The following is a 26679-nucleotide window of genomic DNA, read 5'->3' as shown; positions in this document are numbered from 1 at the left end:
GGGCTCGCTGCGCGGAACGACGAACAGGGGCTCTGCCAAACCCACCCTTGTCTCCTTCATTTTAGGAAAAGAGACTCATTCATCTAGCTGCTCTCCCTGTTTCAAACACTTAGGCCCCCCGGGACTGAGAAAGAAAAGGGAAGCAGCTGAAGACGCGGCGCCTCCAGACAGGACCGCAGGGATCCATCTGAGGCAATGCGACCCTACCATACCGCTGCTCTTTTCTTTACTGCAGACTCGCGCGAAATCTCGGATCGCCCAGGTACCCGTCGGGCCTCGCTGCCGCAGGCGCATCACACGAATACCCTAGACAAAACAACTGTCGAACTCTCCCTCGGTTCCAACTCTGCAGGAAGAGAACGGTCAGAAGGTGCACCGGCCGGGAGGCTCCCCTTGCGCCTCTACCGCGAAGGCATCGACTGACTGAAAGATGTCTGGCACGAGGGTTTTCGTGGCAAAATCGGTTGAGAAACAAAAAAAGCATCTCTTCCCACTCCACATGCTTGAAAAGCTTGCTTCGAAAAACGCATTCATCCCTTCTTTTCGCGCGAGCGTTCTCCCTGTTAGGACAGGCGACGCCTGCGCCTGCCCCGCGAGTTCGGGCGCGAACCAGGCGAACAAGCGCCGTCTATCCTCTTGCTATCAAACCGTTCAGGGACTTACGCGCGAAGGGCGCGCGCGACCAGCCGCTGTCTCGTTGACAAGATGAGAATGCCTCCTTCTTCTACAAGGCTTCTCGTGACCGGTTTCTCCGCGGAAACGGTCACTCGAAGTCGAGAGCGCCTGCGAGCACCGGGGAACGCAGCTGAGATCCCCTCACAGCGCCGGCAGCCCCCCCGCGACGCGGTCCCCACTCTGTAGGCGTCGCTTCGCGTGGGCCTCAAACCCCGCGGGAGCTCCCGCCACGCGCTTTTTCCCGCATCCCGCGCGCCCTCGCGTGCTTGCAGAAGAACCCCCCGCTGCGGCGAGGCCTTTCTCTGCGCCTGCCGCGCTCTGTGGATTCACGGAAGCTTCACTCCGGCTATGCCGCGGCCGCAGCGCGCGAGTGCGCGTCGTCGCCACTCGATTACAACGGTGAGAGGACGAGCTTTCGCTGTCTTCTGCGGTGGAGCCTTCAAGGCTTTCTCGAGCGTCTCGCAGGCCCTGGCTCTCCGCTCTGCGGTGGCTGGCGGGACCCAGACGTTGCTGCTGTACAGAGACCTCCGCTTTCCGCGCGGGGCGAGCGCGACCAGCTGCGCGAGCCTCGGAGGGTCTACGGACTTGTGAACTGTGAGAAAAAAGTGCTGGGCGCTCCTCCTCTTTGCCTGCGCGTCGACCGCCTCCCTCTTCTGCAAGTCGGCCTGCGGCTACCGGCAGCGACGAACAACTCCGCGAAGCCTCTGGCGCAGGGGCTTCGAGAGCTTGAGAGTTCAATAGACAATCGACAGCGGCTTCACCAGCGTGGCTGGCTTCAGCGCGGTTTGCGCGAGATACAACACAGCGCGCCGACTGCAGACTGCGCTCAAGACTGGAGTCGTGCAGGAGACCAGGGGGGTTTCGGGGCTTAGACGCCACCTCTCGCGGCTGCTGCACGCTGCTGCCCCTCGCCTGTTCGCTTTCCCGCTCCTCTCCTTCTCCATCGGCACAGGCCATTCTCCCTCGCCCCTCTCCGGCGGGATTGCAGCGGGCGCGAGAGGGCGCCTGGGTGAGGTCGGGGCTTGGGGACTCTTGCCCCACTTTGGCTTGATCAGAGTCCAAAGACACGGCGGGATCTCTCTTCGCTGAAAGGGCCTCCGCGGGTTCAGAAGGGGAGCTCCTCTCTGGCTCTGCGCATGCATATGCTTCCTCGTAGTCTGAGTCGTCCGAGTCCACCGAGATCTGCGAGAATCAACACAAGAAAAAGTTCCCGAACGGTCTCTGACGCTACGTAGACCGCGCCGAGCTGGAGACGACCAGAGAGCTGAGACAGATCGGCGACCGGAGTCAAAACTCTGCTGTTTCTTCAGGAACAGAGCTGAGGGATGCGAACTGCCTGCAGATGATTTCGCCCTTCGCCTACCTCGTCCTCGGGGCCTGGAGCTCCGTCCCGCTTCTCGTCTTCGGTCGTCGGAGGCCGGCGAAGAATCAGCTCTCGCAGCCGCCCTGAAGATGAACAAACGCCAAACGCAAACATGTGCTCCCTCTCAACCTCGCGCCCGGAGCCCCGAGCGGTCTCGAGAAACAGACGAGGCACGTTGCCGCTCTAACCCGGAGCCTCCGTTTAACTCTCCACCCGAGTCTGAATCTAATCTAGCCCTTTAGGCAGAGGAGTCTCTCGCCACTCTCTCTGGATCACCCCTCGTCTGCTCTGGGCGCTGGCCGTGGCGCAGGAAGAGGCCGACTCCCCGCGGGATGACCCCATTCGAGGCATTCCCGCGGCACTCCAGACCCTCTGCCGTGGCTACAAATCTGTGCTGCGTCACCACAGAAGAGGTTTGTTCACCACTCTTTCGCCATCAACTCGCTTGCTTCGCCTTCGCACCCGCGCAGACGGGAGTGGAAGACCGTCCTCGCCACGGATACGACAGCTGCGACGACAGCCCGGAGCGCGAGCCCCTTCACTTCCACTCCGGTCCTTTCTTCGCCTCCACGACACGATAAGGCCACTGCGCCGCTCTCCCACCCAGGACGGAATGGCCCGTGCTCTCCTCCTTTTGGAAAGCCATCTATGCAGCGGTGTCTTAGCACCGCGAAAGATAAACATATTCGTGGGCGAGGTTGCCAGGCACTCGAAGCGGGTCCTCACCTTTGAATCGCATGAAGTGCTGCCATCCAGGAGAGAGATCTATACCCAGTTGGTAAATGAACTGCTCTTCGCTCAGGAAACCGGCTGAAGGCCACATGAATTGAGAAACGCGAAATGCAGCGCCGCTGTCTGATTCGAGGTCTCGCGCCCACGATTCGCACCGCCTACGCGGTGTTCAATCTCCTCAAAGTCTCTATCTCCCCATCTGCAGGTTCTACCAATCCCTCTTTACAACGGCGCATGAACACTGTGGCAGTTTCATCACTCTGCAGGCGGACCCTTCGCCCTTCGGTTTCGTCTACCCCCTAGATTCTGATCTACCTGTCAAGACGACTACACATCCACTGCCACTGGGCCCCCAGTTTCCGTCGTTGCGGGGGGGGGGGGGGGCAGTTGGCTATGCATAACCCCCCCTTACGGCACCATACGCAATCCGCTGGGCCTCTGGTCCTCCATTTAGCTAGAAATATACATCTACTTCCATGCACATCGACGAACGTGCAGAGCTGTTGCTTGGATCGCGATACAGCGAGACGCCAGTGAAGCGACTGGAGCCCGGTCTCTTTCGGAGTTGTCTCCCCTCTCACATGCAGCCGCGGTCCTCGCGATGACTCACTTTTGGAGTGGAGGCGAGTCATTTCTTCGGCGGCTTTTCGCACACCGCTAGAGAGGAGGACGTGTCGGTAGACGTAGCGCTCGTCTTCGTACCGCGGCGAGTAGTGGACTTCGCCGAACTGCGTGACTTTCTTGGGGTAAATCCGCAGGTCGCCGCGCACGAAGGAGCAGTTGAGCTTCTTCCCGAGCTCCTCGTCAACGGGAATAAACAACGGCTTGTAGTTCGCCGCGATCTGGCGTTCTCTCTCGAGCTCCTCCTCCTCTTCGCTGTCCCAGTCCGCTGGCTCAGGCTCTGCGGCGGAGGCGAGACGCCTCTCCCTGTCCGCGGAGACCTCACACTCTGCCCCTTTCTTCCTCTCGCAGCACACGCCGAAGCACGTGCCATCTGGCTCGCTGCTCTCCTCCGAGGCCCTAGGGCGTGAAGCAACTCCTGAGGTCGGCGAATCGCATTCAGTTGCGTGTCCCCGCACCACCTCAGGAAAAGTTCCCTCCTTGCCGCCCATGCACTGAGGCGCGAGGAGCTGAACTCGTTCTCCGTCGAGGCCGTTCGACGCGGACGCTGACTGCAAACTGCTTTCGGTGGCTGCCGCCTGCGAGGCCAAGAGCGTCTGCGCTGGATTGCACGGAGAAGGAGCGGAACGCGCTTCCACGCCTGAATTGCTCCAGACATGACATGCGAGGCTGCAGCCACCGGCTACCTGGGAACGCGGCGCCTGGCTGCCTCCTTCAGCGCGAGATGCTAGGAACTCCGGCCTCGTTCTGTCTGAAGAGAAACAGACCGCCGCCTTCGGCGGGAACTGGCCTTCGAATAAGCAGCTCGCCTCCTGCGGGTCCTTGCAACTGTGTGGACCCAATGAGGAAGCGACGTGCGACGCCGAGATGAGAGAAGGGCCGCAGAGGGAGAAGGACAAGTGAGGCATCGCGGTCTGACATGCGTCTGCTTCTGGAGACGATGTGTGATTCTCTGGTTCAGATTTTGAACAGCCACCGTCCAGCAGCTTTCCTGCTCGTTGCATTTCCGCCTCGTCCCTCCCGCATGACGAGAAAGTCGCTGCGCCGCATCCTTCCCTGCGCCCTCGGCATGCCTGGCCTTCACGTAGGAGCACGCAAAGCGGAGACAGGGCGTCTCCACAGGCTCCAAAGAAACCCGCTTGACAGCCGAGAGTTTCCCGCAGTCTCTCGCGATTGATTTCGCAGTCTTCGCGTGGCCTCTCCTTGCAAGGCAGGTTGCTAGACAAAAACGCAGCATCGCAGGCGTCGGTAGCGCATGCGCTCATGCCCCTCCGAAGACGGCATCCGGATGCCAAGTCTCTGTGGACGGTGCTGCCTGCAGAGTCTGGACAGCGCGCACTCTGGAGGGACGATTCCGGCGCGTCTCGGCTGAACCCGGGCCTGCCGCGTACCGAGTTCTTTTCGAAAAGAGACGCATTTGCCGCACAGCGCGGCGCAGAGGCGAGGATACACGCGAGAGGGACCTCTAGAGGCGAGGCGAGGTCGTCAGACTCCGACGTGAACTCCAGCGAAGAGGCCGCTGAAGCGATGGCGAGGCCCTCCGAGACGTTTGTCTTCGAGTCGAGCGACGCCTCCATCTTCTCCGCTTCAGAAAACGCCTCACTCAGAAGCTGCTGAGATATCCATGCTCCAGGCAGCCACGGCCGCCCTCAGATCGTATGAGAGCGCACGTGAGAGACCAGGCGAAGCGAGAAGGAGACCCAGACGCGTCCGCGAGAAAAAATTGACCCCAGGTCGTCTTGTCGCTGGACGCCCTTCAGAAAAAGGAGACCCGAGGCGCCTGCCTTTCCTTCTCACTCGCCTCTCTATCCAGTCCCCGTGCCCCTTCTCTTTAAAGGGCAAGAACCCTGGGCGGGAACCCGCCTCTCAAACCCAGGCCCAAGACGAGTCTACTCCGTCCTCCAGGCGCCCCGGGGGGCTTCGAAACGAGGAGTTCAGACTCCAGAGTCGCTTGCAAGAGGTCGACGAGGCCTTCGCCTTGCGTGCCTCGACGGGGTTCAGACGAAGTCTCCAACCGCCGACAGATCGGCTTCAAGACACACGGGCGGCGCCGGAGCACGCGGAGCCGCGCTGAGATGCAGCCTGGGAACTTTCCCGGGGTTGCCAGGAGCCCGATGCATCTTTTTCTGCAGCGCAGCGCTCGGCGGAGTGGCGAGAAGAGACGAAGCGGGGCCCCAAGGGACGCAGGGACGTCTGAACAGAGCGGGTAGCTGGTCGCTGCTCCCTGTCTTCTTCCGTGGTGGCCTCAGGAATGCGCAGTAATGGTTGTCCGCCTCTAATGCCTGCTACCCCTGGGAAAATCTTTTTTCCTCTCTCTCTCTCTGTCTCAGGAGGGGCAAAGGCGGGGGAGGCAAGAGGGGGGGTGGGGAGGTTCGCTCTTGCCTCCGTTTCTCTCGCTGTTTTCTATGCAAGGGGCTCCAGTGCGCGGACAGAAGAGACAGTAGCCGGCTCGGGAGCGGATTCCTTGGAAAACTTTGGCCGCTCGCTAGGACCTCGGCGGAAGAATGGCGAGAGAGGAAAGAAATTCCCTGCTGAGGCGGCTGGAAGAAGACAAGGGAGAGAAGTGCAGCGTGCGGCGCGCACTAGATGCAGGGAGAGGAGCTGCGCAGGGGGGTCGGAAGTGCTGTGTCTTCATTCAAAACGCAGACCGGGCGGCAACACGGATGCCCAGACGCCATTCGCGGTGAAAAGCAGCTGGGTAGGGCGACTGCAGAAGCTGGACGGACATGACATCAGGAGATGCGCACGACAATAACAAAACTTGCCGAAAGGCAACAGCAGCACAACCGTGGACGCATCTCAGGACACGAACAGAGTCGACGTGTGCATGCCTTCGCCGATATGCAGGCGAAGTCACTTCCCAAAGACTCGAAAATCCCGCCCAAATGAATATCCGAAGACACGCGAAACTTCCGCCCCTTGCCTCCACCACACTGGAGGCGAGCATTCACACCTAAAGGCAGAAAAGGAAAAAAAGTACGTGAGCAACGAGGAAAACCCCAGAGACGGGCAACGGCCTCCGTCCGGGGGACAGCTGTGTGTGCGGAGCCGCGAGGACAGGCGCGACGGAAGATACTTACTGTTGAGTCAGTCTCCAGAAGCTTGCTTCATCGCACGCATATCCCTGATGCTGGAGGCGAAAAAAAACGAAACACGAAATCCCCAGAGTTGAGGCAGAGCTGGGGAGCAGGAACACAGAAGACGCTAGTAGTTGCGCTTCTCCGAGCGGATGGAGCTACGGGCGCGAGGAGACAGAGGAGGGGGGGAGGGGAAGGGACAGCAAGCAGAGGCCGACCAGGCTCGGGCCCAGAGTCCCCTGCTCGCCACCTGCGCCCAACAGACAATCTCCGCCACCAGAACTGTTGGAGACACCTTGAGAATCACCCCCTGCGCAGTTGAAAACAGAGTCGCTTGCCTCTGCACTGTCGGACTCTCACCCCTGCCTGTACTGTAGAGCCTCAGAGGACGGCTGCGGAGGCACTCGTACGAACCCGCTGCCAGGTCCCTTTACAGCGAACCCCAGTAACGCTGAAGATAGACCCTTTTCCGCTCGAGCCCTTCTGTGTCTCTTCAACCCGTGTAGAGGGGAGAAACCCAGATATGCAGACAAAAGCGTAGCACTCCAAACAAAGCTTCGGGGTATTAGTCGAAATCACGGCGCACGCGACAGAGGAAGGAACAGCCTGGATTCCCACTCGAAACTTCATGGTTACGAGGGGGCCCTGGCTTCTGCTTCTCACGAGAGAAGGCAATTCGCATCGAAAATCTGCCCCGCCTCATCCCGAGGCAGAAAGACCGAAACACCATCCTCGCGCCTGTCCCGCTCAGCACACGTAGTTCATCTACATACGGAGGCAGTAATCGTCTCCGTGAACGAGCTATAGGGCGCGACGGGGTCTATCGACAGGGTCGTGCAAAGCCGTTCCCTCGATTGTGCGGCGCCGCTTCGGCACTCCTCTGTGACAAGCGAGAGAGTGAAACGCGGCGAATGATGGCTGAAAAGAAATGCGAGGTCATGTGCATGTTTGGGTGTGTCTTCGTGAGGAGGTAGCAACGTGACGCACTTCCTGCCACGTCGCTCAGCATCGTTTTGCCTGCGCAATTCGTGCGAGCTCTGTCTGCCTCTGAGGGGGGTCGACCCCGTGGCGCACCCACAAACGGAGCCGGTTAACCGTGAGCGAGCTCTGACTCATCTGCTACCTGTTCGCCTCGTCCTACAGAGTGCCGCGTGTGCTGCGGCTCTCGATCGACCGTTCTATCCACAAGAGTGACTTGAAAAAGCATTTTCAGTGTTCTGCCACAGCTAAACAGATTTTCTGCACGGATCTCGAAGCTCGACTCGCGACGACTTGCAGCTCGTCTTCACGAGACTGCTCTCCACATATCTCGCTTAGAGAAGGCGCCCTGAGGCCCCGCGTGCCCCCGTCGCGGCGTGTCCGCCTTCAACTGCCGCCGCGCCGCCGCCCTCCTGCGGACAGACGCGCCGTCACTGCGCCGCCTCCTCGTCGTCAGAAGGCAGCGCAGCTCCCTGACAGGCGAGTTGGTCTGCGCGGTCGTTTCCGTAGTTCCCGCTATGGCCCTTGACGAGGACGAACTCGATGGAGCCTCGGCCGCCCCAGCCCTCGGCTGCAGCCGAGGAGCGGCCGTCGCCGACCTCCTTCGGCTTCTCGAAGAAGCGCGCGATCTCGCCCCCGCCGTGACCGTCGGAGCCGTCAGACCCGCCACTGACAAAAACGGGGTCGGCGCCCGTCGTCGCGGGAAGCGACGAAAACCGCGCGTCTCCGCGCCTGCGGCCTTGCAGCAGCTGATCGATCTCCGCCACGAGGTCGCGGTTGCAGACCTCGCTCCGCGCCCGCGTTCGCCATCCATTCATCTTCCACGCGTAGACCCACTCCGTGATGCAGTTGATCGCGTACGAGCTGTCGCTGCAGATGCGCACTTTGACGGGGTCATGCATCTCGAAAAACGTCTCTCGATCGGCATGCAGCCCACCGCAGGGGGCGCCGCCGCGGTCGAGACTCGTGTCGACTTTAGCGCGCCGAGTGACAGTCCCCCCCCCGTCGCCCTGCGGCAGCTCCACCCCGTTCACCCGCTTGCCGTTGCCCGCGACCGTCGCGAAGGCCGCCCGCCCCGAGGGGGCCAAGCCCGCCCTCTGCGACAGTGGAGCCACTCTATCAGAAGCTGCGACCAGCCCACACGAGCTGACGCCGCCGCCTGCGTCTTTGGCTTGCCGGGGGCCTCCTCCGGACCGAGCGCCCTCACTCGCGGCGTCGCCCGAAGCCTCGCCCTTGGCGCCCGCTGCGCCGACTGGGCCCCAGTAGCCGCGGCCGCCGTCTTCCCAGGCCTTCAGGAGGCGGATGGCGCAGAGGATCGCCTGCAATTCGGCGCGCTGATTCGTCTGCGGCTGTCCCAGCAGCCGCATCGACACGTTTCGCGGGTCTCCGTCGCCGAAGAACACGCCGATGCCACCCCGCGCCTCGCGCCCGCGGCCGTTCGACCGGCAGGCGCCGTCTGTGTAGATATACAGAACCCGCTCCTCTCTCTGTGACCAGGAAGAGGAGAGGGGGGACGAGGCAAGCTCCTCCTTCACGCGGCGCGCGGCCTCCTCCATCCCCTCCGGCGCGTCGACGCCTGGAGACACTCGCGGCTTCTTCCAAGCCGGAGAGTCGCTCGGGGGCGAGTGGAGGTGCTTCGCCTCCTCTCCCTCTCCCTTCACGTCTTTCAGCTGGGTCTCCTCCTGAGAACGCGATGCACACGAAGGCGTGGTGGACTCTTCACCACCAGTACACGCGCGCTCCGACCCCTGCGTTTTGCCTCCGAAAAGCTGCGGCGCTGCGCCGCCCATCCCGCTTGCTTCCGAGCTCTCGGCCCTCGCCCCGCTGTCTTCTAACAAAGACGCCCTAACCCACGCGAGAACGTCGCCGATGCTGCTTCTCCGCATCACATGCAGCGAGATGTCTGCGAGTGGATCGTCCGAACGCTTCACTGCGGTTCTGCGGCCTTCCACGTCGCCTCTCTCTGCGTGTCGTCCAGATCCTTCCGGAGCCGCGGGCGGCGGCGCCCGCGGCGACATTCTCTCACTGTCGACTGGGGTCTCCTGCGTGCTGGGCCCTGCGTCTGCCCTGACCTCCAGCCTGCCGGGTTGAGGCTCCAGGAGGACGTGGGGCCGGTCTCCTCCGCCCCCGCCTGCGGCAGCCTGGTCCAGCCCAGGCTTCACGACTTTCGCAGGCCCTCCTTCCCCAGCGACCGCACCGGAGAAGGCGAGCTCCGTCTCGGGCGTCTTCTCTTCGCCACATGCTTGGCGTAGAAACAGAGAAAACAGAGACTCAACGTCCTTGGGCGACGTCGTGATGATGTGAGCAGCGCGGCCTACTCTGAGCGTGAAGTAACAGGTGGGAGGAGAGTGGCCTTTCCCGGTCGAGGCGCCGCCTCCTTCCTCTCCTCCCCGGCCCCGCTTCCTCGCGCCTTCTCTCTCCATAGACAGCCACGCAAGTGAGCCAGGAAGGAAGCAAGCGAGGGCGCAGCCCAGTTCTTGACGGGAGGCGAGAGGCGACGCGCGAGGCCCGCTGCGAGCTACGAGCCTGGCGCAGAAAGGAAGAGACCGAGGACACACTTGAGAAGAGACAAACGCCCCACACGGCCCAGCCACAGGCGAACGCCAGCGGCGAACGACACTCCCGCGAACCAAAAGTGAGTGCGGCGACGCCGAGACCCCGGCCGGGGGCGTTGAGAGGAGCGAGGGGCTCCCTCGGGCTTCCGCGCCGCTGCAGACCGTTGAGGGCTGAGGAAACCTGGACGAGGCGCAAGGTGGAAGGACTCTTTGTCTGCGTATGGAAGAAAACGTGTTCCGTGCTGGGGCCGCCGCTGTATTCGAGGCGTATCTCGCTCTGTGGTAGTCAACAGAGAAAGCAGGCGCACTATGCAGGGAAGATGCAAAGCTGCAGACGCAGAGGCCTGCAGAGAAGAGAGAAGGCAGAAGAATGAGCACGAGGGAAAAAAAGAAGCGAGAAGACAAGCTCCGCCCTTTGTCGGCGGCTTCTCCCGCGTGTGCGACGCTCTTCTTTGGGACAAGACGAGCGGAAGAAGCAGAGACAAGTGCAAGGAGGGAGAGGAGACAAGGTAGAAAAAGTGTGAGAAGGCGAGCTCTTCTATAACGCATGCTACATGGCTGGAAGGGAAGGCCGCCCGGAAATCGAAGCTTAAAAAAGTGACATAGCTTTGCCCAGCGTGACCTGATCTAAAGGCGGAACGGGGCGGGGGGCACTCCAGAGAGGGGTGGACAAAGCGACGGCAGCTATGGGAGACGACAAGTCAGGGAATTTAACCGAAACTTGAAAAGCAGATGAGCCGCACAAGGATAGAAGGGCAGATCCGCCTCGAAACCACCAAGTCGACGTGAAAAAATGCAAAGGGGCGCGAACGGGAGACTTTGCGCAAGCTCGCGGACGCGCGAGGAGGGAGGGTAGATGCACTGAATTGGTGAGTTAGCAACAGCCAAAAAACCTGATGTACCACGCTTTCCTGTTCCCGCTGTTGCCCGAAAGAATATCTCTTCGTACCGCAGGAAGAGAGAGGTCCACCAGCACAATTGAAACTTGCAGTGAAGCGCCGGACTCTTGTGGTGTGTTACCACGTCCTCGTCCACGCCAGGCGCAAACGCACCACTTGCTTCGGACCCTGAAGACATTTTCGAAGCGACAACGATCCCGCTGGATCGAAATCGATCGGGGATCCGGAGTTGCTGCTCTAAAAGCGGAGACGCACGACTTCTGGACCACCTAAGCTCGCAGAAGGATTTAGGTTTAGCACTGCCTTTGAAGTGAGTATAGCCAAACGTTGAAGCTTTTGAGGGCCTGAGTGAGACACCAAAGCAAACCGCCCACCCGTTTTACCTTCATTTTCCCGATTCTCTCGCGGCAGGCAGTGCAGAAAGCCCTCAAGGCTTCGTCCATCAGCCCACATCTGTCTGCGCAAACGGCAGTTTGGCACCTTAGGAAGAAAGGGGTTCAGGGTGGGCGCTGCTCTGAAGCTACAGCCAGGCAGGAGCAGCTCCCTCCTGGTCTTTGCCCCAGGGTTGATGCTGCCCTTCTTGAGATCGAGGCTGAAAACTAACGTGAAGGACGGCCTCGTTCTCCGTTATCCGCTGCATTCCTTTCATCCCCGCCGCCCACATCTCCCCCTTGCGTGCTCTTCATTGCGCAGCTGTCTGCCCCCACTGGGCTCTGGGACATCGTTTTTCTGTTCTGGCAGATGCCCTTCCCTCAGTCTGCTCCCCCGAAGAGGCCCCTCTGCTGCGCTGTGCCTCACAAGTATGCTGAGCTAGACGCACCCAGCTGCGTAATGTATATGTGTCTCTCATGAAGTTCTCTCTCTGCTATGATGACTTAGGCGTGGAATACAGGGCCTACGCCTAGAACAAAACGGACATGAAAGTGGTATTCGAGTATCGATACCATTCTATCTCCTGCGGTATACAGATCTAACAAGAGTTTCTCTCAAAACGTGCTGAGGCTCAAAAATGCGTCCCGTGGAGACATTTCCACCTCCACTGTGAGACACCCGGTCTCTGCTGCCCACGTTCAAACGATTTGAAGTGTTTGTCGCATTATTGCGCGAAGATGCAACGGACTTGTCAAATAAAAGTGCCTCAAAAGGACACGGCGTAGGGCTGGACAAGACAGGGACACCATCCTACTACATAAAAAGTCTTCTATACATTCAAATATCCCTCTATACACATATGAATGTGCATATTTATGTAGACTGGGTAGTGAAAAAGTTGTAAAGCATCATATGCGCACATGCCAGCCAGGATCCTCAGTGCCAGCCTGCCAGAGCGTCGAACCCCCGACAGCAAGGCAGCGAAAACTCGCGGTGCTTCTGCTGGTGATTAGGAAAAGCCCAGTCGCCCGTAGCACGCGTGCGGATGGCGGCAGATGCCCTCCACTGATTTTGAAACTCGACTTTGCAGCGCTCTGCGCCATAAGAAGAACTACTTTGTCTGTCTGGCCTGCACCAAACAAGGTGCGCTAATCAAGTGCTTCCAGCTCCCTACAGGTAAAGCTGCTCGTTCGCCTGCAAAGGAAGCCTTCGAGAACCGAACACGGGGCACGAAGAGTCTCTGCAGTTGATGAGTGCATCCCATAAAAGCCTGTAAATGCGAGCGTTCCCATTTACATAAAAAAATATATGTAAAATGGGATCACTAGCATTTTGTCTGCAAATACAGACATACACTTCTAAGTGCCCATCGTCAAACCAGTTGTGAGCTTTGTACAACTGCAGATCGAGTGTCTGTGCCATTTCGGCTTCTTGGCTCCAAGCTACATACGCTACGGTGCCTGGAGGTTGCGGTCCTTGAGGAATGCCGCCTGTGAGCCAGACGCGGTTCGAGCCGCGATCCCGAGGATTGCGAATCTTTAAAGACAGAGCTAAACGCGGTAGGGGTAGGGGAGAGGGACGCCTCGGGCTGAGATATCCACGGGACGAGCACCGGAAAGGAAGCAGCGAAAAATCCAGGGTTCAGTGGAAAGGAGCAGAGAACCTGGCTACCGCCTCAGGTCGAGGAGGCGCTGCTGAATTTGCCGCTCGATATCGCAAACGGCTCCTGAGAGACGGCCATACAAGAACAGAGCACGAACACAGAAACAGAAAAATTTGAAAACACATGAGCAAACTGAAGGGACAACAGCAGAGGGACGGCGATTTCTTGCAATGACTGAGAATTGCCGCGGGTTCCAGGGTAGACTCACAAGGAATGACAGACAGATCTAGGAGGCAGAGTGACTCACACGAGAGAGGCTCCACACACGTAAGCACGGCGAAGAGATTATGCAGTTAGGTACACGCACTCACACCGACACACGTCGCGTAACCTTGAATAAAATCGCGAATATAGAGGGAGGCGACCGCCCCCGCCGCCGCTACCTATCAGGGGAGCCACGAATCCGCTCTCCGCATGTAGCGATTCTTCTGTATAACATTAACATCCCCCTCGCCTTACCGACTCCGGATTTATAAGGAGGTCCCCGGCAAGCCTGGCCACGGCAGACACCCTCCACGGGATCTCGCCCTAGGCACCGTCACGCGAAGACCTCTTGTTATGCAGAAACCAAACTACTAGAGAATGCTTTCTATCATGAGAAAAACGCACCTTGCGAAGCTAGACGGCCTTCCACGCCAGTCGAAACCAGCAGCGTCGGCAGCCCCATGCGCTGTTGCTGGTCGCAGCGCGCTCGGCGGAGAAGTGCTGTTCCCTCGTCGTGCTGCGCAACCCTCTGAGGCTCCAAACGTTGGGCTCCACAGGCCGGGGGGACACTTGGGACCGCCACGGGGACACTTCCAACCGCGACGGGGTCGCCTCCAACCGCAGCAGGCGCATCGAGGCGAAACGGCGGCGGCGCAGCAGCCAACTGCGAGTGCACGAGAAACAGGCACGAGACCTCACCGACCCACAGAGTGCGAAAGCAGAGTGCATGAGCGCACAGCAGGCGATGACGAATGAGCAGGCGGGCACGCCACTGCCGGTCATAATGCGGACAGCGCGGGAGACTCTGATAGACGGGGCAGTACTCCCAACAGCGGAAAAGCCCGCAAACAGGAGACAGAAGGCGCACGTTTATATTCGATTTGTCTCACAGATGAACGGTCGCTGTCGCGTGTGTCTTCCTGCTGCCTCTGCGACCAAATGCTCTCTCCGGCATTACAGGGGCTCCCCGATGCGGCAAGACTGTCTTGCTGCATCACCTCACATCCTCGCTCTTGTGAGTTCACACTTGGGTTCCACCAAGTTATTTCGACACTGAAGTCAGCCTTCCCCCATTTATATATGTATATATGTGTCGTTATGCGGCAAAGCGAGTTGTAGAGAACGCGACGACAGGGCACACCCGTTTCCGCCTAGTGGATGCACCTTCGGTCACTCTAGGGGCTACAGGCTGATGCAGCTGCTCACCCTTTGAGAGAGCTGGGCTGACGCCGACTGGAGCACCTGAGTCACGATCTCCTCTTCAGCTTCTTCTTCTTCCTGAAGGCAAAGCGACCCCACAAGGCAGCTCTGAGAAGACCCGGGGTCATTCGCTCTAGTCCCACGTTCCAGCTTTCGCGCTTCACTCCCCGTAGGGACTGGAAAGTACAGGAAAAATCCCCATGCGCGCACTGGTCTCAGCAAACTCTGCTAACAATACGGAGATGAAAGCAAATCTACGGACTGCCCGCCGACCTCCGCGCAGACCCTGATGGGGTTCATCTTTACATACATATGAATATATATATATATATATATATATATATATATATATATATATATATATATATATATATATGTTTAGATATAGCCGTAGCGCGGGAATACAGCCGCGCGTTCCCAAGTGCTCGCAGCTCAGCCATATCCACACCAAAACGCTGTAGTCGTGGACGGAGAGCACTGAGCCTCTGCTGACCCCGCTGGATCAACAGAGGCTCAGCGCCGGCCCCTGCGCCAGCCACCCGAGCGACGGCGCTCCCCCCTCACTGCTGCAGCCCAGAGAGAGGCTTCCTATTGCCGCCACGCAAATGCGGAGTACACATGCCCGCCACGCGTCGGCTGTGGCGTGCGCAGAAGGAGGCCGAACCCCGAGCACGCAACGTACCGCATCTGCGGCCGCGCTGTCGATCACATCCGTCATCATTTCTTCCTGAGAAAAAAGCGGGAGCACAGAGAAAAAAAATGGCGAGCGACTTTCCCCCTGCCCTCCCGGGGCTCCCTGCACCTCTTTTTCGAGCTCCGCGATTCGACCCTGAGGCCGTATCCCCACGGTACGCTTAACGCGGCGACACAACACTCTCCGCGAACGCCCACACCAGGCACATGAGGGCGAACAAACGCAGCTAACTCGCGTGCGGCGACAGCGTCAAAATGCCAGCGTCGAGTCCGATGGACTCCTGTCAGCGCGATGGCAAACAACTTACAAGCAAGCCGAGACGATGCGATTCGTGCATGAAGTCGTTCATTACGCCATGCAGCTGCGGCAAGTTCAGCGTCTTGTTCACCTTCATCAACACCTAAAGGCACGCGAAATATCAAGAGGTAGTGGAATTCTTTTCTCTAGTTTGTGCTTTCCATTCTCGAGAAGCCTGGAACTGGAACCTCTCAGATGCGGATACAGGCTGCCGGCGCACGTGGAAGCCTTCTAAAGGACAAGAGTCTTTCCTCTAGAAAGACGGGGAGACCGACACATACCCTGACGTACGCGTGTGACAACGCCTAAACCGGATAAGAAGAAAACATGTATAAGCGTACATTTATATATATATTCCCATGAGCCAGAGTATTTGTACCGTTGAATGCGACTCGGCGCCGAAACACCATGAATACACCCCGAGCGTAGGACGGCAAGCGCAGGCGGAGCTGCCCGCGCTATGCAAGGTAGATTTGCATTACGCACGGCTGCAAACATCGTAGCTACCACAGACTCGCCACTCCGGCAACGGCGACGACGCGCGAGAATGGCCGCGACATGAGCATGCCTCTCTGTAACACATCACCACTGAGGACACTGAGCAGCCGATACCACAGACAGTGAAGCAGATCAATGCATTTATTGCCCGCACTGGACTCTGGCGTCGAAGCAGATGCACTGCAGTCTCCTGCCGCTCCGCCGCATGCACGATATTTTAGCGAGGGCGTGGAGAGGCACTTGAGAAGGAGGGAAGTCAGGGCACCGTCACAGACTCAACACGATGTGCCTCTCTAGGCGCCCTCGAGAGAGCGTGAGAAGAGACGAACCTGGGCACTCGACTGAAGGTGCTGTTGGAGCTGCTGCATACTCTGCATCTGCTGGACTTGGAGCTTTGCGCCCAGGAGCTGCGCGCGACAAGCCAGAAGCGCCGTTCGCCGCTTTCGGACTCGCACGATCTGCCTCGCGTGCACCCGCTGCAGAGTCTGGCAAGGCGCAGAGCGAAGAAAGAAAGACATGTCTGCAACTCAAGGCGAGCTAGCATGGCTTCGATGTGTTTTGATACAGCGGGGGTTCCAGGCTGGCTACATATGATGCAAAGAAGAAGAGGAAACGCGCAGTCTCTCGCTGGCTCTTTCCTTTTTCGGCTCGACGAACGAGACACATACGAAGCGTGGAAGCCAAAGAGACTAAGGACGTTACAGTCAGACTCGATGTGCCTTTCTCGTTATAGCGAGGAAACCCGACTCATCCGATCGCACACACCGCTGAGCCGTTTCCGCCCAGAACGCCCATCGTGGTGAACGCCGACGCTCCCATCGGCTGAGACCGTAGACGCAGAGGCGAGCAAGTGCGTTGAGGAAGGATTTTGATTTACAGTTGCGACGTTGTAGCCTGTGCGCTGGCCGTTCTATGTATAGTTTCGACCTACCGCCGTTTCGGCGATTGCCGCCTCGCTGCGGATCTGAGAAAGCAGCTGCTGCTCAAGGCGATTCAGCGCCAGGGCCTCGCGATCGAGTTCGCGAATCGACCGGGCGATGGACCTCCGGTTCTCCCGCACCGCCTCTGGAGACAAACGCCATCGCACGTTGAAGCTTTCGTGAAAGACGGTACTTCTAGGAAGAAAAAAGCAACGACAGACGGTACCGGGGAGCCGTCAAGAGAGGGTCTAGCCCGAAATAAGAAAGCACAGAGCTGCAGCAGGCTCAGACGGCAGACGCGCTCCTCCTGCGTTCTAGAAGACTCCTCAGGCTTGGTTTGTCTCTCTGAGTCACCGACGGCAGCCCCTACTTTATTTGCTGCTGAGCATAAACTGAGGAGTCAAGTAGGTACAAACCGTACAAGGACATGCACATATCCTCGTCTTGATACCCTTGACCCATGACGCTCATCCGCCTCGCGCCGGGAGATGTCCAAGAAAGCCGCTCAGGGATCTCGAATACTTATTGGAAGTAGAACATGCTCATTATATAATAAATAGCCAATAGTTCAGTTCAACGGGTTTGTCGCTACGGACTACAATGGCGGGAGATCAAATCCCTCTTGGTTTTCCCCAAGCTCAGTCTGACAGGCTTCGATCTCCCTAAACACGTTTTGTGCACATCATCAACGTAAGAAACGACACAAGCCCGACAGTGGACGAAAACAGAAGAGCGAGTCTCACCATCGATCTTTGCCTTCGAGTCCACAGCGCCCATGGCGACCGAAGAGCTAGATCGCGGAGACTCTGTTGTGCAAGCGCTCAGTGGCTGCCAAAAGAGAGGAGAGGATATGGAAGGGTTGGGTCGCTGTCTCTTCCAATATACGCGCAAGAGCACAAATCGCGTTGAAGAACCGACAAAAGTTCGCCCGCCTGGGCCGTCGCAGATCAGGTGCCAGGATCCTTTCCGACCACAAGGAAGCAGCGACGAGGTCAGAAAAGAGAGGGAGTTTTTCTTTGCGCAGAGCTCGCCTCTTCACGCGGGCAATGTCTCCGGAGACTGAAGCGGTTTCAGAAATCCTGAGGCCGAGGCAACGGTCGCTGCGGATCCCCTCAGCATGTCAGCGCTAACTCTCCGGCTGAGCGAGAGCAGACACCGCGATAGTGGACGCGAAACAAGAAAATGGAACCGCGGACTGACGCCAAGCACTGCCGATTGAAAAATCACGGCGCAGCGAGTGCGATAGAAAGAAATTGTGTCTATCTGCGTCGAGCAAACAGGGTCACCGGGAACACAGAGCCGCTCTGTACGAGACGACAAGCGGCGACAGCGAGACACGACGCAGACGACGTCTGGAAAAAAGGGATATCTGAATTGAAACGTGTGCGTTACTCGAGTTCGTAGCCAATAAATACGACTCTCTCGTCTTTTAAGACAGCCTGGAGAGGCACCAAGCGCGGCATGACGATATGCAATTTTTCCCGCGGCAAGACACACCAACTGGCGAGCAAGAGCTGCGCGGACAACTGTAGAAGACAAGATAAAAACAAACAAACCAAATTAGCAGCGGCACAGACTAATTGCACGACAGCGCAGCGTATGTTTCAGAAAAAGTCCCTAGGGACGACAAGGTGCACGGAAACTTGTGTGCTTTCTTTTTGCTCGCTTGATCGACTCGTGTGCGTTGAAGGTGGGGGGTCTGAGTGCATGCGCCCGGAGTAAACCGGGTGAAGAACTGCACACGGAGCAGTGCATAGCACGCCAAACATGACAACTATCTCAAGCCTAGGAACAAACGAACATAGGTTTTTGCATTAAGGGGAAGTAAAAATAACAGGGCGAGTCCCTCCAGATGTCGAAATGGTCAGCGATATCCGCCTGACACGGGTTCCGGAACTTGCAGCGCTCCGCGCTGTCGATGCTCTGCTATCAGGAGAAAGGTCGACAGTAAACATCTGTGTTGCTGCATGAGCTCTTGCGACAATTCTTGAATCCATGTGCGTGCGACTTAGAGTCATTTAACGTGATTAACGGAGGACATGCGAGTGTGTGCGATTCTGTACGCGTGAGCGCGCTGCTACGGTATCAACCATAAAGCGGTTCCGGAGACAATGCCGGAGGCCAGAAGCATGACATCAGAAAACAGATTACAGAAACTGATGGCAGAAGTGAGAGGGTGGAATGACTTTCACCTGGCGTAGGGTTCTTGTGAGTCTTCTCCGGCGCGAGTACCTCCATGGCGTCAAAGACACCAGCAGCCAATCGCAGACTCGTAAACCACTGGCGATGCTATAAAGAGGGGTAACTCTCCTCGCAGATACGCGTCTACTTCTGCAGTACTTGACACACTTTCCTGTAGAATGCGACACACGAGATACCCTCTGCGCCTGCTGACGCGAAAAATAGTTCCGCCGCCAGTCAGTTCTGCGCACGGAATAAGCGGACCCGCAGCTCAGCGACGCCGCGTCCCATCCGGCGGCTGTCCGTGCGTGGACGCCGCACATGTTCCGCCCGCTTCCTTCGCCTTTGAAACCTTTTGCCTCTGGGTGAATTCTGAGGCTTTTTGGCTGCCCACATGAGTTTGCTCAAATGTCCTCAGAACCAGCACCGTAGCTCAGTGGAAGAGTGGGGGGCTCATAACCCCCAGGTCCATGGATCGAAACCATGCGGTGCTAAGCGAGGTGCTTACCTATTGAGCGCCTGAAAGCACTCTTGTAATGCTTGAACTCTTTTCCTGATGCCGCTTCTACGCTTGCGCGTCCAGAAACTTGTTGGCAGCCCATTGCTCTGAACGCAGGGTGTGAGGTTTGTGTGTGCTACCTCTGAAAAAGACCCGCTAAGTATGCTAGTCTTCTGGCTGTGAAGATCCTAGCATGCGAGTATGTTTATGAAGTCCGATGCGCCGGTCGCTGAACTTCCACGCTGTTGATAAACGTGGCACACGCGGAAACGCATGCAGGCCGGCGCACCAGCCCAGAAGTGAGCACGGCGCGACGGTACAGCGAACCGTTAGCGAACATCCGCCAATGCCAAAAATACCCGCCAGTTAGAGCTGCGCTCACGGCGCACGATCGGTGACAAAAAATCCGATCGACCTGGACTTTGCGCTCCGTGAGAGATCAACCAGCGGGTACAGAAAGGCTGTGCCTCTCTGTCTTCTGGCAGCAAGCGAGCAGGCGCAGGTTTGCGGGTCGTAGCATTCCGTCAGAGAGCTCAGTGGCCTACTGACACTATCTTCATTCTACGTATTCTTCACCGCAAAGCAGCTCCTGCGCGCGCTGAGCGCGGCTTTCACTCACTCCGTTTGTTCCACGCGCTGCCACCAGGGAACCACTCCCACGCACACGGGGAGCACAGAACGAGAGGAAGACGGGTTGGACGCCAGTCTTCGTCTGAGTTCTTAGTGCTACTGACATGGGGCGGTGCCGCGCAGTGTAACTGGGACTTTGCCTTGATTCCGAACCGCACGTCACCCTCGCACGCGACGCACGCAGCCCCGTCGGACCGGGAAAACAACAGCACGGTCTCGACTCTCCTTCCCTCAGAGGGGTTCGCAGCAGCTCTCAGTCGGAAAAAACCCCTGACTCGCAGCGGGTGCTGCCTCTGTGTGCTGATCCCCCCAGCTCCAAATCCCCTGCTCTCAGGTGAGCAGAGATGCCCGATCGGGGGTACAAGCGTAGAATGGGCACGGCCCGTGCGGCAGCCAGCTCCTGCCGAACAGGAGCGCCCCAGAGGCAAGCCAGCCCTCTGAGCAGACCATCGATCACTCGGCTCCGTTAGTGCAACGACACCAACGAGCCCACTTCTGCTTCGTTGCGCCCCTTTCACTCTGTTCAAACCCTGAGTCGTGCGCGAACTACGGAGAAAAACATCCCGCGCGGAAGCGTGGGCGAGCTTGAATTGCGTGCTCGTGGAATCGCTGGGACCTGGGATGCCAAATATATCCGTGTTGTACCCGCGTCCTTCGTGACCCGCAAATACCCCTCCTCCCTCTGATACAGAAAACCAGAAGTCTCTGTAAATTCTTCAGCTCCTCTGCGTCTTAAGAGGCCCCTGAGAAACCCCAGGAATCGTACATGCTGGAGAGCGACGACCAGAAAGTCGTTGCCGCGGAAGCTTCTCCGTCTATGGGGTCGTCTGCATCTACACGCGTGACCTTGCTCTGAATCCCTTTCTGCAGGTCACCACATTCGTCGAGTTCCCATCCACCTCCATCATGCCCTGCATGGGAATTCACTCTCATCGGTTCCACCACTTCCTCTTCTGCAGGGAATAGAGGGGTTGAGGAATTTGGGCCGCTCGCGTTGAAGAATGCCGTCAAGGCCTTCAGTGAATAGAAACTCCCTGCGTGTTGCACCAAACAGAGAAATGGGCGTTGAGAATTACCACAAACTATGGGAGGCGGAAGGGTTCCTCGGGCAGCAGTAGCTCACTACTCATGTAACCTCGCAACCTCGACTAGGGGCTGCATGTCGCATCACACTCGCCACGTAGCAATCCCTGACGAACGCATTCGCCCGATGTCACATGCTGCTTCAAAGGAAGGCTCCACCTCGCCAGCATGAGCCGCGACACAAAGACATCATCCTGAAGCATACCAAGCGCAAAATGACAACTTCACCTGAGTAGGCGTGTGAGATCTCCCAGAGAAACCTGATAAAATATCTCGCATCCACCCTACAAGCAGACCAGCGGCCGCACCACACGAGCATCCCGACGATTCGGGCGCCAAGCGTTCGATGGCTCAAACACATCCCACTAGGCAGCGCTGCCTGCGCAGCGAATGAGCAGACACACGCTGCTAGGCGCCAGCTCACGTACCTTCTTCACTGACGCCCTCTGTAGTTTTTTTGTCGGAGTCCTTCTGCACATTCCCTCCGCCTCCACCTTGTTTCGCCGGGGGGTAACAATCGCAGCTCTCGCCTTCCCTCTGGCCCTCTGGCTCTTCGCGATTTGCAACAAACGCTTCACCTGTTTCGCACTTCTCCCTTCTCCAGGACGCCGGCACGCCCGCGCCTCCGCCTACATCCATTCCCGCTTCGCGGCAGAGCGAGTGATGCTGAGGTTCTCTCCTCGTTCTCCAGAAACCGACTGGAGTGCGGCTCGCTTCGTTCGTATCCGGAGTGTCCGCAGACACGCCCGCGCTGCCACCTTTTTCAGCACGCTTTCCGCCCAGTCTGCGTTCGCCGTTACGACTCCCACCATCCAAATGCTCCACCTGCCACTGCGGCGAATTCCGGGTCGGTTCGAGAGACGAACGCTCGTCCTGCGTCGTCGCCGAGGCGAACGGAGCACCTCGGTCGCTGTCCTTCCCTGTAAATGTTGGCGGGCTTTGAAAACCCGCTGCGCCATCATTCTGAAGCTCTGAGGAGGGCGAAGAACGCCGCGAAAGATGCGTCAGCATCCCTTCAAATCCATCTGAAGGGCGGCGTTTCGAGGACGAGCAAGTCGTCGCGCCAGACAGCGACGGCCGGTGGCTCAAAAACGAGTGACCCTCATCGTCCTCGTCTTCTGCGATTCTCCGATATGCAGCTGCCGAAGGCTGCCCTGCGCCCAATTCGCTCACCGCACCGGCTCCTCTACAGAAGTCCGCCCGCTCTCGCAAATTATCTGGTTTCCTCTGCGTCGCTTTGCATCCCCCTGCTACGGGATGCGACGACGGCAGGTCGTCGCATCCCATACCTCCCGGAGCTTGCTCGCCGTTGCCAACCTGTCCGCCATCGGGGGAGAAGGTTTCCGCGCCATCTCGCCGACTTGCCGTCTGCCTAATGCCGTCATCCGCGTGGAGCCTTGCATCCCGTTTCGTCTTTTGCGGACTGCCCAGTCCTTGATCCGAGCGCCGCGCCGGCTCTAGCTCGAACTCGCCCTCCGCACCAGATCGATCGGTAGACACACTAGTGACGGTCTGACTACTCCGGATATTGGACGAGGGGCTGCCGCTGGTGCTGGCACGCGGCGCCCCTTCAGGCCTGGTAAACGGGTCGAAAAACGCCATAAACATTGTGGACTCGCGTGCAGAGGCTGTCGCAGATCCGCTCACGGGCTTGTTCGGCTGCTGCCGTCGTCGCCGCCGGCCTCCCCTCACGGCCTGCGCACCTGTTGCCGGTCCTCTAGTAACCTCAGGAGCCACCTCATTGAACGAGCTGCTTTCCTCGCTAGAGGAAAACGCCTGCTGCCCTCCACGCCAGGAGTCTTCAGCTCCCCTGCGGGCTTCAGCGCCGCGAACCTGCGAGTCTGGTCGGCAGTCGTCTGAGCCGCTTCTGAGACAGGCAGGCTCCCCCTGTCGGAGAAGTCGGGGAGCATCCTGGTGCACGCATGTTCCCGCTGAATCACGACCTCCCGCCCGCTCACTCCGCCGTCGTCTCTCCGTCGAAGAGCCCCTGCCATGCGAGGGTGAAGATGAGCTTCTCAGTTGCCCCTCTCTAGCCACTCCTTCGCTGCAGCTGCCGCCTTCCCCATGTCCCGAGTTTTGGCGGCTGACGTGGTCAGGGCCTCTGCTGGGCGCAAGCCTCTGTTGCCCGCTTCTTCGGGTGGTCGCCGTCCCCAAGTGCCCTTTCCTCTCCGGTTCTGCGGCGGCCCCCAGCGCGGAGGCGTGGCTCCGCTCAGGCCATGAGGTGGTGTCGTTATCGTCACTATTGAACTCCTTCATGGTCATCCTCTCGTCTTCTCCGAAGAGCAGAGCGGCGAGTAACGTGCCATCCGTAAGCAGCCGCAAACCGGCGAGAGAGCTTTGAGCTCCTCCACTTGCCAACTGTTTCAAGTGTTTACGGCGTTCGCGGTTTGCGCGACGGCCTGTGCGCCTCGGCGACCGCCGGGCAACACTCCGACCGCGTCTGAAGTCCTCTGCAAACTCCCGTGCCTCTCCGGCGCCCGCCCGCGTCGACATACCTTTTCCACCAACGTATAGAGAGCCACCTTCTCCGCCTGGAGCCGAAGATGAGCACGTTGCAGCCACGGATGCGGCATGCAGCCGTTCTTCGTCACTTTGCTCTCCCCCATACGAGTCCTCGCCTTCCCCCTCCTCTAAGAGGAGGTCGCCTCCTCTTTCCTTGCTTCCTGCCAGCCTGTCGTGACTGCGCGGGACTTCTCCACCGTCTCCTCCCCCACTCGGAGCCCGCCGCCGCGGCGACGCCCGTCCAGCGCCAACTGCGAGGGCCCTTATGCGCATTTCTTGAAGCTGACAATGCTGGCGAATTCTCTCTGCTTCGTCTTCACTGTGTAAGTTGGAGCTACCATCCGATTGCCTCTGCCGTGTTCCACCGAGAAGTGCTCGAGAGAGCTGCATGAACTGGCGCCCTGCAGCCATGCCGAAGAGTCCAGTATCGAACTCTTCTGCGTCGCCTTCCACGGAGCTGCTGCTGACGCTCGTAGCTTCGTCCGCGACGCCCCTCTCCTCCTCACCCCACCGGCGCCGACCTCTCCGTCGTGAGGGCGATCCTGAGACGCTCAAGTCTTCTCCAAAGATAAGCCCCCCCGGGACTAAATCGCGGGCGCGTCGGCGCGCAGGACTGCGATGCAAAGGCGAAGGAGAGACAGATGTGCTGCTTCCTGAGCTGCTGCTGGTGAAGCCTTCAACGTAGTGACCAGTCACGGGTGCAAACGGTCGATTCGACTCTCGAGCTATGTGGGCCCAGGGAGACTCTAGCTCCTCCTCCTGCTTGTGCACCACCACAGCTGCGCTGCGCGTCGCCAGCGAAGCATGCCCAGCTTCAGCGGCAAGTTCAGCGACCCACCCAGGGGTCAGCGTGTCCCCCCTGTCATCGGGCAAACCCCTCGTCTGACTGCTCCCCCCGGAGAGACCCCAGGGACTCATCGTGGTCGCTTCGCCTTGCTCTGCTGCAAGGTGGCTTGACGAAACAGATGTGCCGACGCTCATTTGCTCAGCGACACCTTTTTCTTCAGGCAGCGCGGTTGAAAAAGGACTATCCCACCCTCTGGAATCGCTCCCCCGGGATGTGCACGGGGCGCCACCTCCCCCTGCGGATACACGGACGGCGGCGCTCACGCCCTCTCCATCTCCCGAGGCGGGAAGCAAACACATTGAGGGACTTCCCTGACGCACGAAGGACTCAGCAGGAACGTAAGAGAGCCACGCCTCAGAGGAGCGAGACGGGCAGGAGCTTCTCGGCGGCGGCATGGTCAGGCATATCGCCGGCGGCTGCACAGCAGACTCTCCACCCAAATGAGACGCCCGAGGCTCGGAAAAATGTGGCTGATGCGAAGGACTTGAATACCATGATACATCGATGTGGTGAGGCTCTTCGAAAGACTCTCCCGTGCTCTCCGATTCGCGCGAAGCGGGCTCCTTGGTCACAGCCCCGCGGTCCTCCTCCGCATCGCAGGCGCGCTGCTGGAGCGACAGCCGGCTGTCAGCCTTGGAAGCCGCACGGGGCACAGAAGATTTACAAGCATGAGGGAGTGGCTGGAGGCGTTCAGGACTCTGAGGACGGTCTGACACGGCCCCGCGCTGACAAACCGTGGAGCCTGCGGCCGCCGCATCGGGATGCACTAGTGCCATCTCCCCGTCACTCTGGGGGGGAAAACGAGGTCGAAACGCAAGTGACTGAGAAGCCTGCGGAAGCAGGAGGGAGGCGCAAAGGTCGTCACGAGCCCTTGGTGCCTGCGTCGCCGAGGCGGGCAGGATCGTGGGACGGCAACTGACCAGGAGGGAACTGCGGGGGGAGAGCGCGTGAGCGACCAGGGTCTCGTGAGGAGGACTCGAGTTCCACATCTAGACGAACCACGAGACGAAGAGAAAAGCTACGGCGATACGTAGGCTGCGGTCGATGACGGCACACGCGTCGATGCGTGGACGCCACGTTGGCTAGCTGTCTCCAGCGTCCTCGCCGGGGAACCGGATCTGAAGCGATGCTTCTTATTAGGAGGCAGATTGATCCTTCTCGAGAGAAAACAAGAGGCAGGGACACTTGGCAAAGCCGCTCAAACCGACACGAGCAGACATTGGGAAAAAACCGGGGGAGGCCGTACAAATCAAAACGAGAGACAACCCCTGCCACGGGGCGCCACGCTGGCTGAAGAGCCGCAGTTGGCTAGCGAAGAATTGCAAAGTTCCAAACAGATAAAGCGCAAAACAACAATGACGCTCCTCCACAGGTCCACGGGAGCCCGTGTTCGCTCGTGCTTACAGACGCACTGTCTAAAAAACCCGCGACCTCGAACCCTTTCGCGTGGATCCACGTCCAGCTCCTCGCACACACGCAGCTGAGCAGCATGAGAAAACAAGTGCAAGAAGGAAAGGGAGCGAAGGACAGAATGTGGCGGACACTACGATCTTCTGTGAAAAAGAGACACCTTTCGCCGTGTGGCACAGGTAGCGTACATGCCTGAGGTTAGCAAGCGAGGGCACGCTTGGTTGGATTTCCCTGCACTCAAAATAAGGTACATAGTGACCACCCACAGCGGATTTCCTGAGCGAAAACATCAATCCTCACTCTTCCTTGAACTTCGGGGTTATCTGAGAGACCAACTGAAACACAAAAGCGAGGACTGTACTCTCCGGGAGTCGATATGAAACGGCGCTGCGTCTCTCCTCAGCACGCGCGCGTTTTGGCAGACACTCAGCCGGGCTCTTGGGCATTTCCGTCATCGAGGTTCAGTTGACGCCGCGTTTACAGTACGCTAGAACGCGTACGCACCAAGTCTTCCGAAAAAGACGCTGGAACCGCCTTGCGGCAGCGAGATTCTCATTCTTAGAGAAGCACGCGCAACGTGCAGCGAGCGGACGTGAAGTCGATGCCGCAGGCAGCCGCCACGCTCTGGTAACTGCGTCCGTTGCAACTACATGCGTGTACTCGATCACATTCGAACAATTAGCGGATCGCAGCTCAGCTGTGTTGTGCCCCGCGCCTCGAAACGACGCCTCCACGTAAAATGCTACTGAATCCTGATACACACCCGATCGCGCCGAAAA

The 26679-nt window shown here is 58.8% G+C and overlaps 4 protein-coding genes and 1 non-coding gene across 5 annotated transcripts; 1 reads left to right on the top strand and 4 right to left on the bottom strand.

Moving 5' to 3' along the window:
* Window positions 1-816: 816 nt before the first annotated feature.
* Window positions 817-4968, bottom strand: BESB_047630 (cyclin-dependent kinase regulatory subunit protein; the record flags this gene model as incomplete). Its single annotated transcript, XM_029363214.1, has 4 exons — window positions 817-1857; window positions 2039-2121; window positions 2765-2848; window positions 3381-4968. The coding sequence occupies 4 exons, from the start codon at window positions 4966-4968 to the stop codon at window positions 817-819; spliced, it is 2796 nt and encodes a 931-aa protein (XP_029220580.1).
* Window positions 4969-7877: 2909 nt separating this feature from the next.
* BESB_047620 (ribonuclease HI protein) lies at window positions 7878-11078 on the bottom strand (the record flags this gene model as incomplete). The annotated part of the gene is made up of 2 exons (XM_029363213.1): window positions 7878-9972; window positions 10951-11078. 2 exons carry the CDS (start codon window positions 11076-11078, stop codon window positions 7878-7880), a joined length of 2223 nt encoding a protein of 740 aa, XP_029220579.1.
* Window positions 11079-12939: 1861 nt separating this feature from the next.
* Window positions 12940-17219, bottom strand: BESB_047610 (SNF7 family protein; the record flags this gene model as incomplete). The annotated part of the gene is made up of 8 exons (XM_029363212.1): window positions 12940-12998; window positions 13545-13803; window positions 14346-14417; window positions 15022-15066; window positions 15341-15433; window positions 16158-16313; window positions 16760-16943; window positions 17119-17219. 8 exons carry the CDS (start codon window positions 17217-17219, stop codon window positions 12940-12942), a joined length of 969 nt encoding a protein of 322 aa, XP_029220578.1.
* A 2132-nt stretch (window positions 17220-19351) lies between these two features.
* On the top strand, window positions 19352-19423 carry BESB_050800. Its single transcript has one exon. It is a non-coding gene; the product is annotated as a tRNA-Met (tRNA).
* Window positions 19424-20790: 1367 nt separating this feature from the next.
* BESB_047600 (uncharacterized protein) lies at window positions 20791-25266 on the bottom strand (the record flags this gene model as incomplete). Its single annotated transcript, XM_029363211.1, has 2 exons — window positions 20791-21092; window positions 21570-25266. The coding sequence occupies 2 exons, from the start codon at window positions 25264-25266 to the stop codon at window positions 20791-20793; spliced, it is 3999 nt and encodes a 1332-aa protein (XP_029220577.1).
* Between the last annotated feature and the right edge of the window lie 1413 nt (window positions 25267-26679).

The sequence above is a fragment of the Besnoitia besnoiti genome, chromosome III (assembly GCF_002563875.1).
Source record: "Besnoitia besnoiti strain Bb-Ger1 chromosome III, whole genome shotgun sequence".
Lineage (NCBI taxonomy): Eukaryota > Apicomplexa > Conoidasida > Eucoccidiorida > Sarcocystidae > Besnoitia > Besnoitia besnoiti.
Note: the sequence above shows the minus strand (reverse complement) of the source record. Positions and strands in the feature narration are given on the sequence as shown.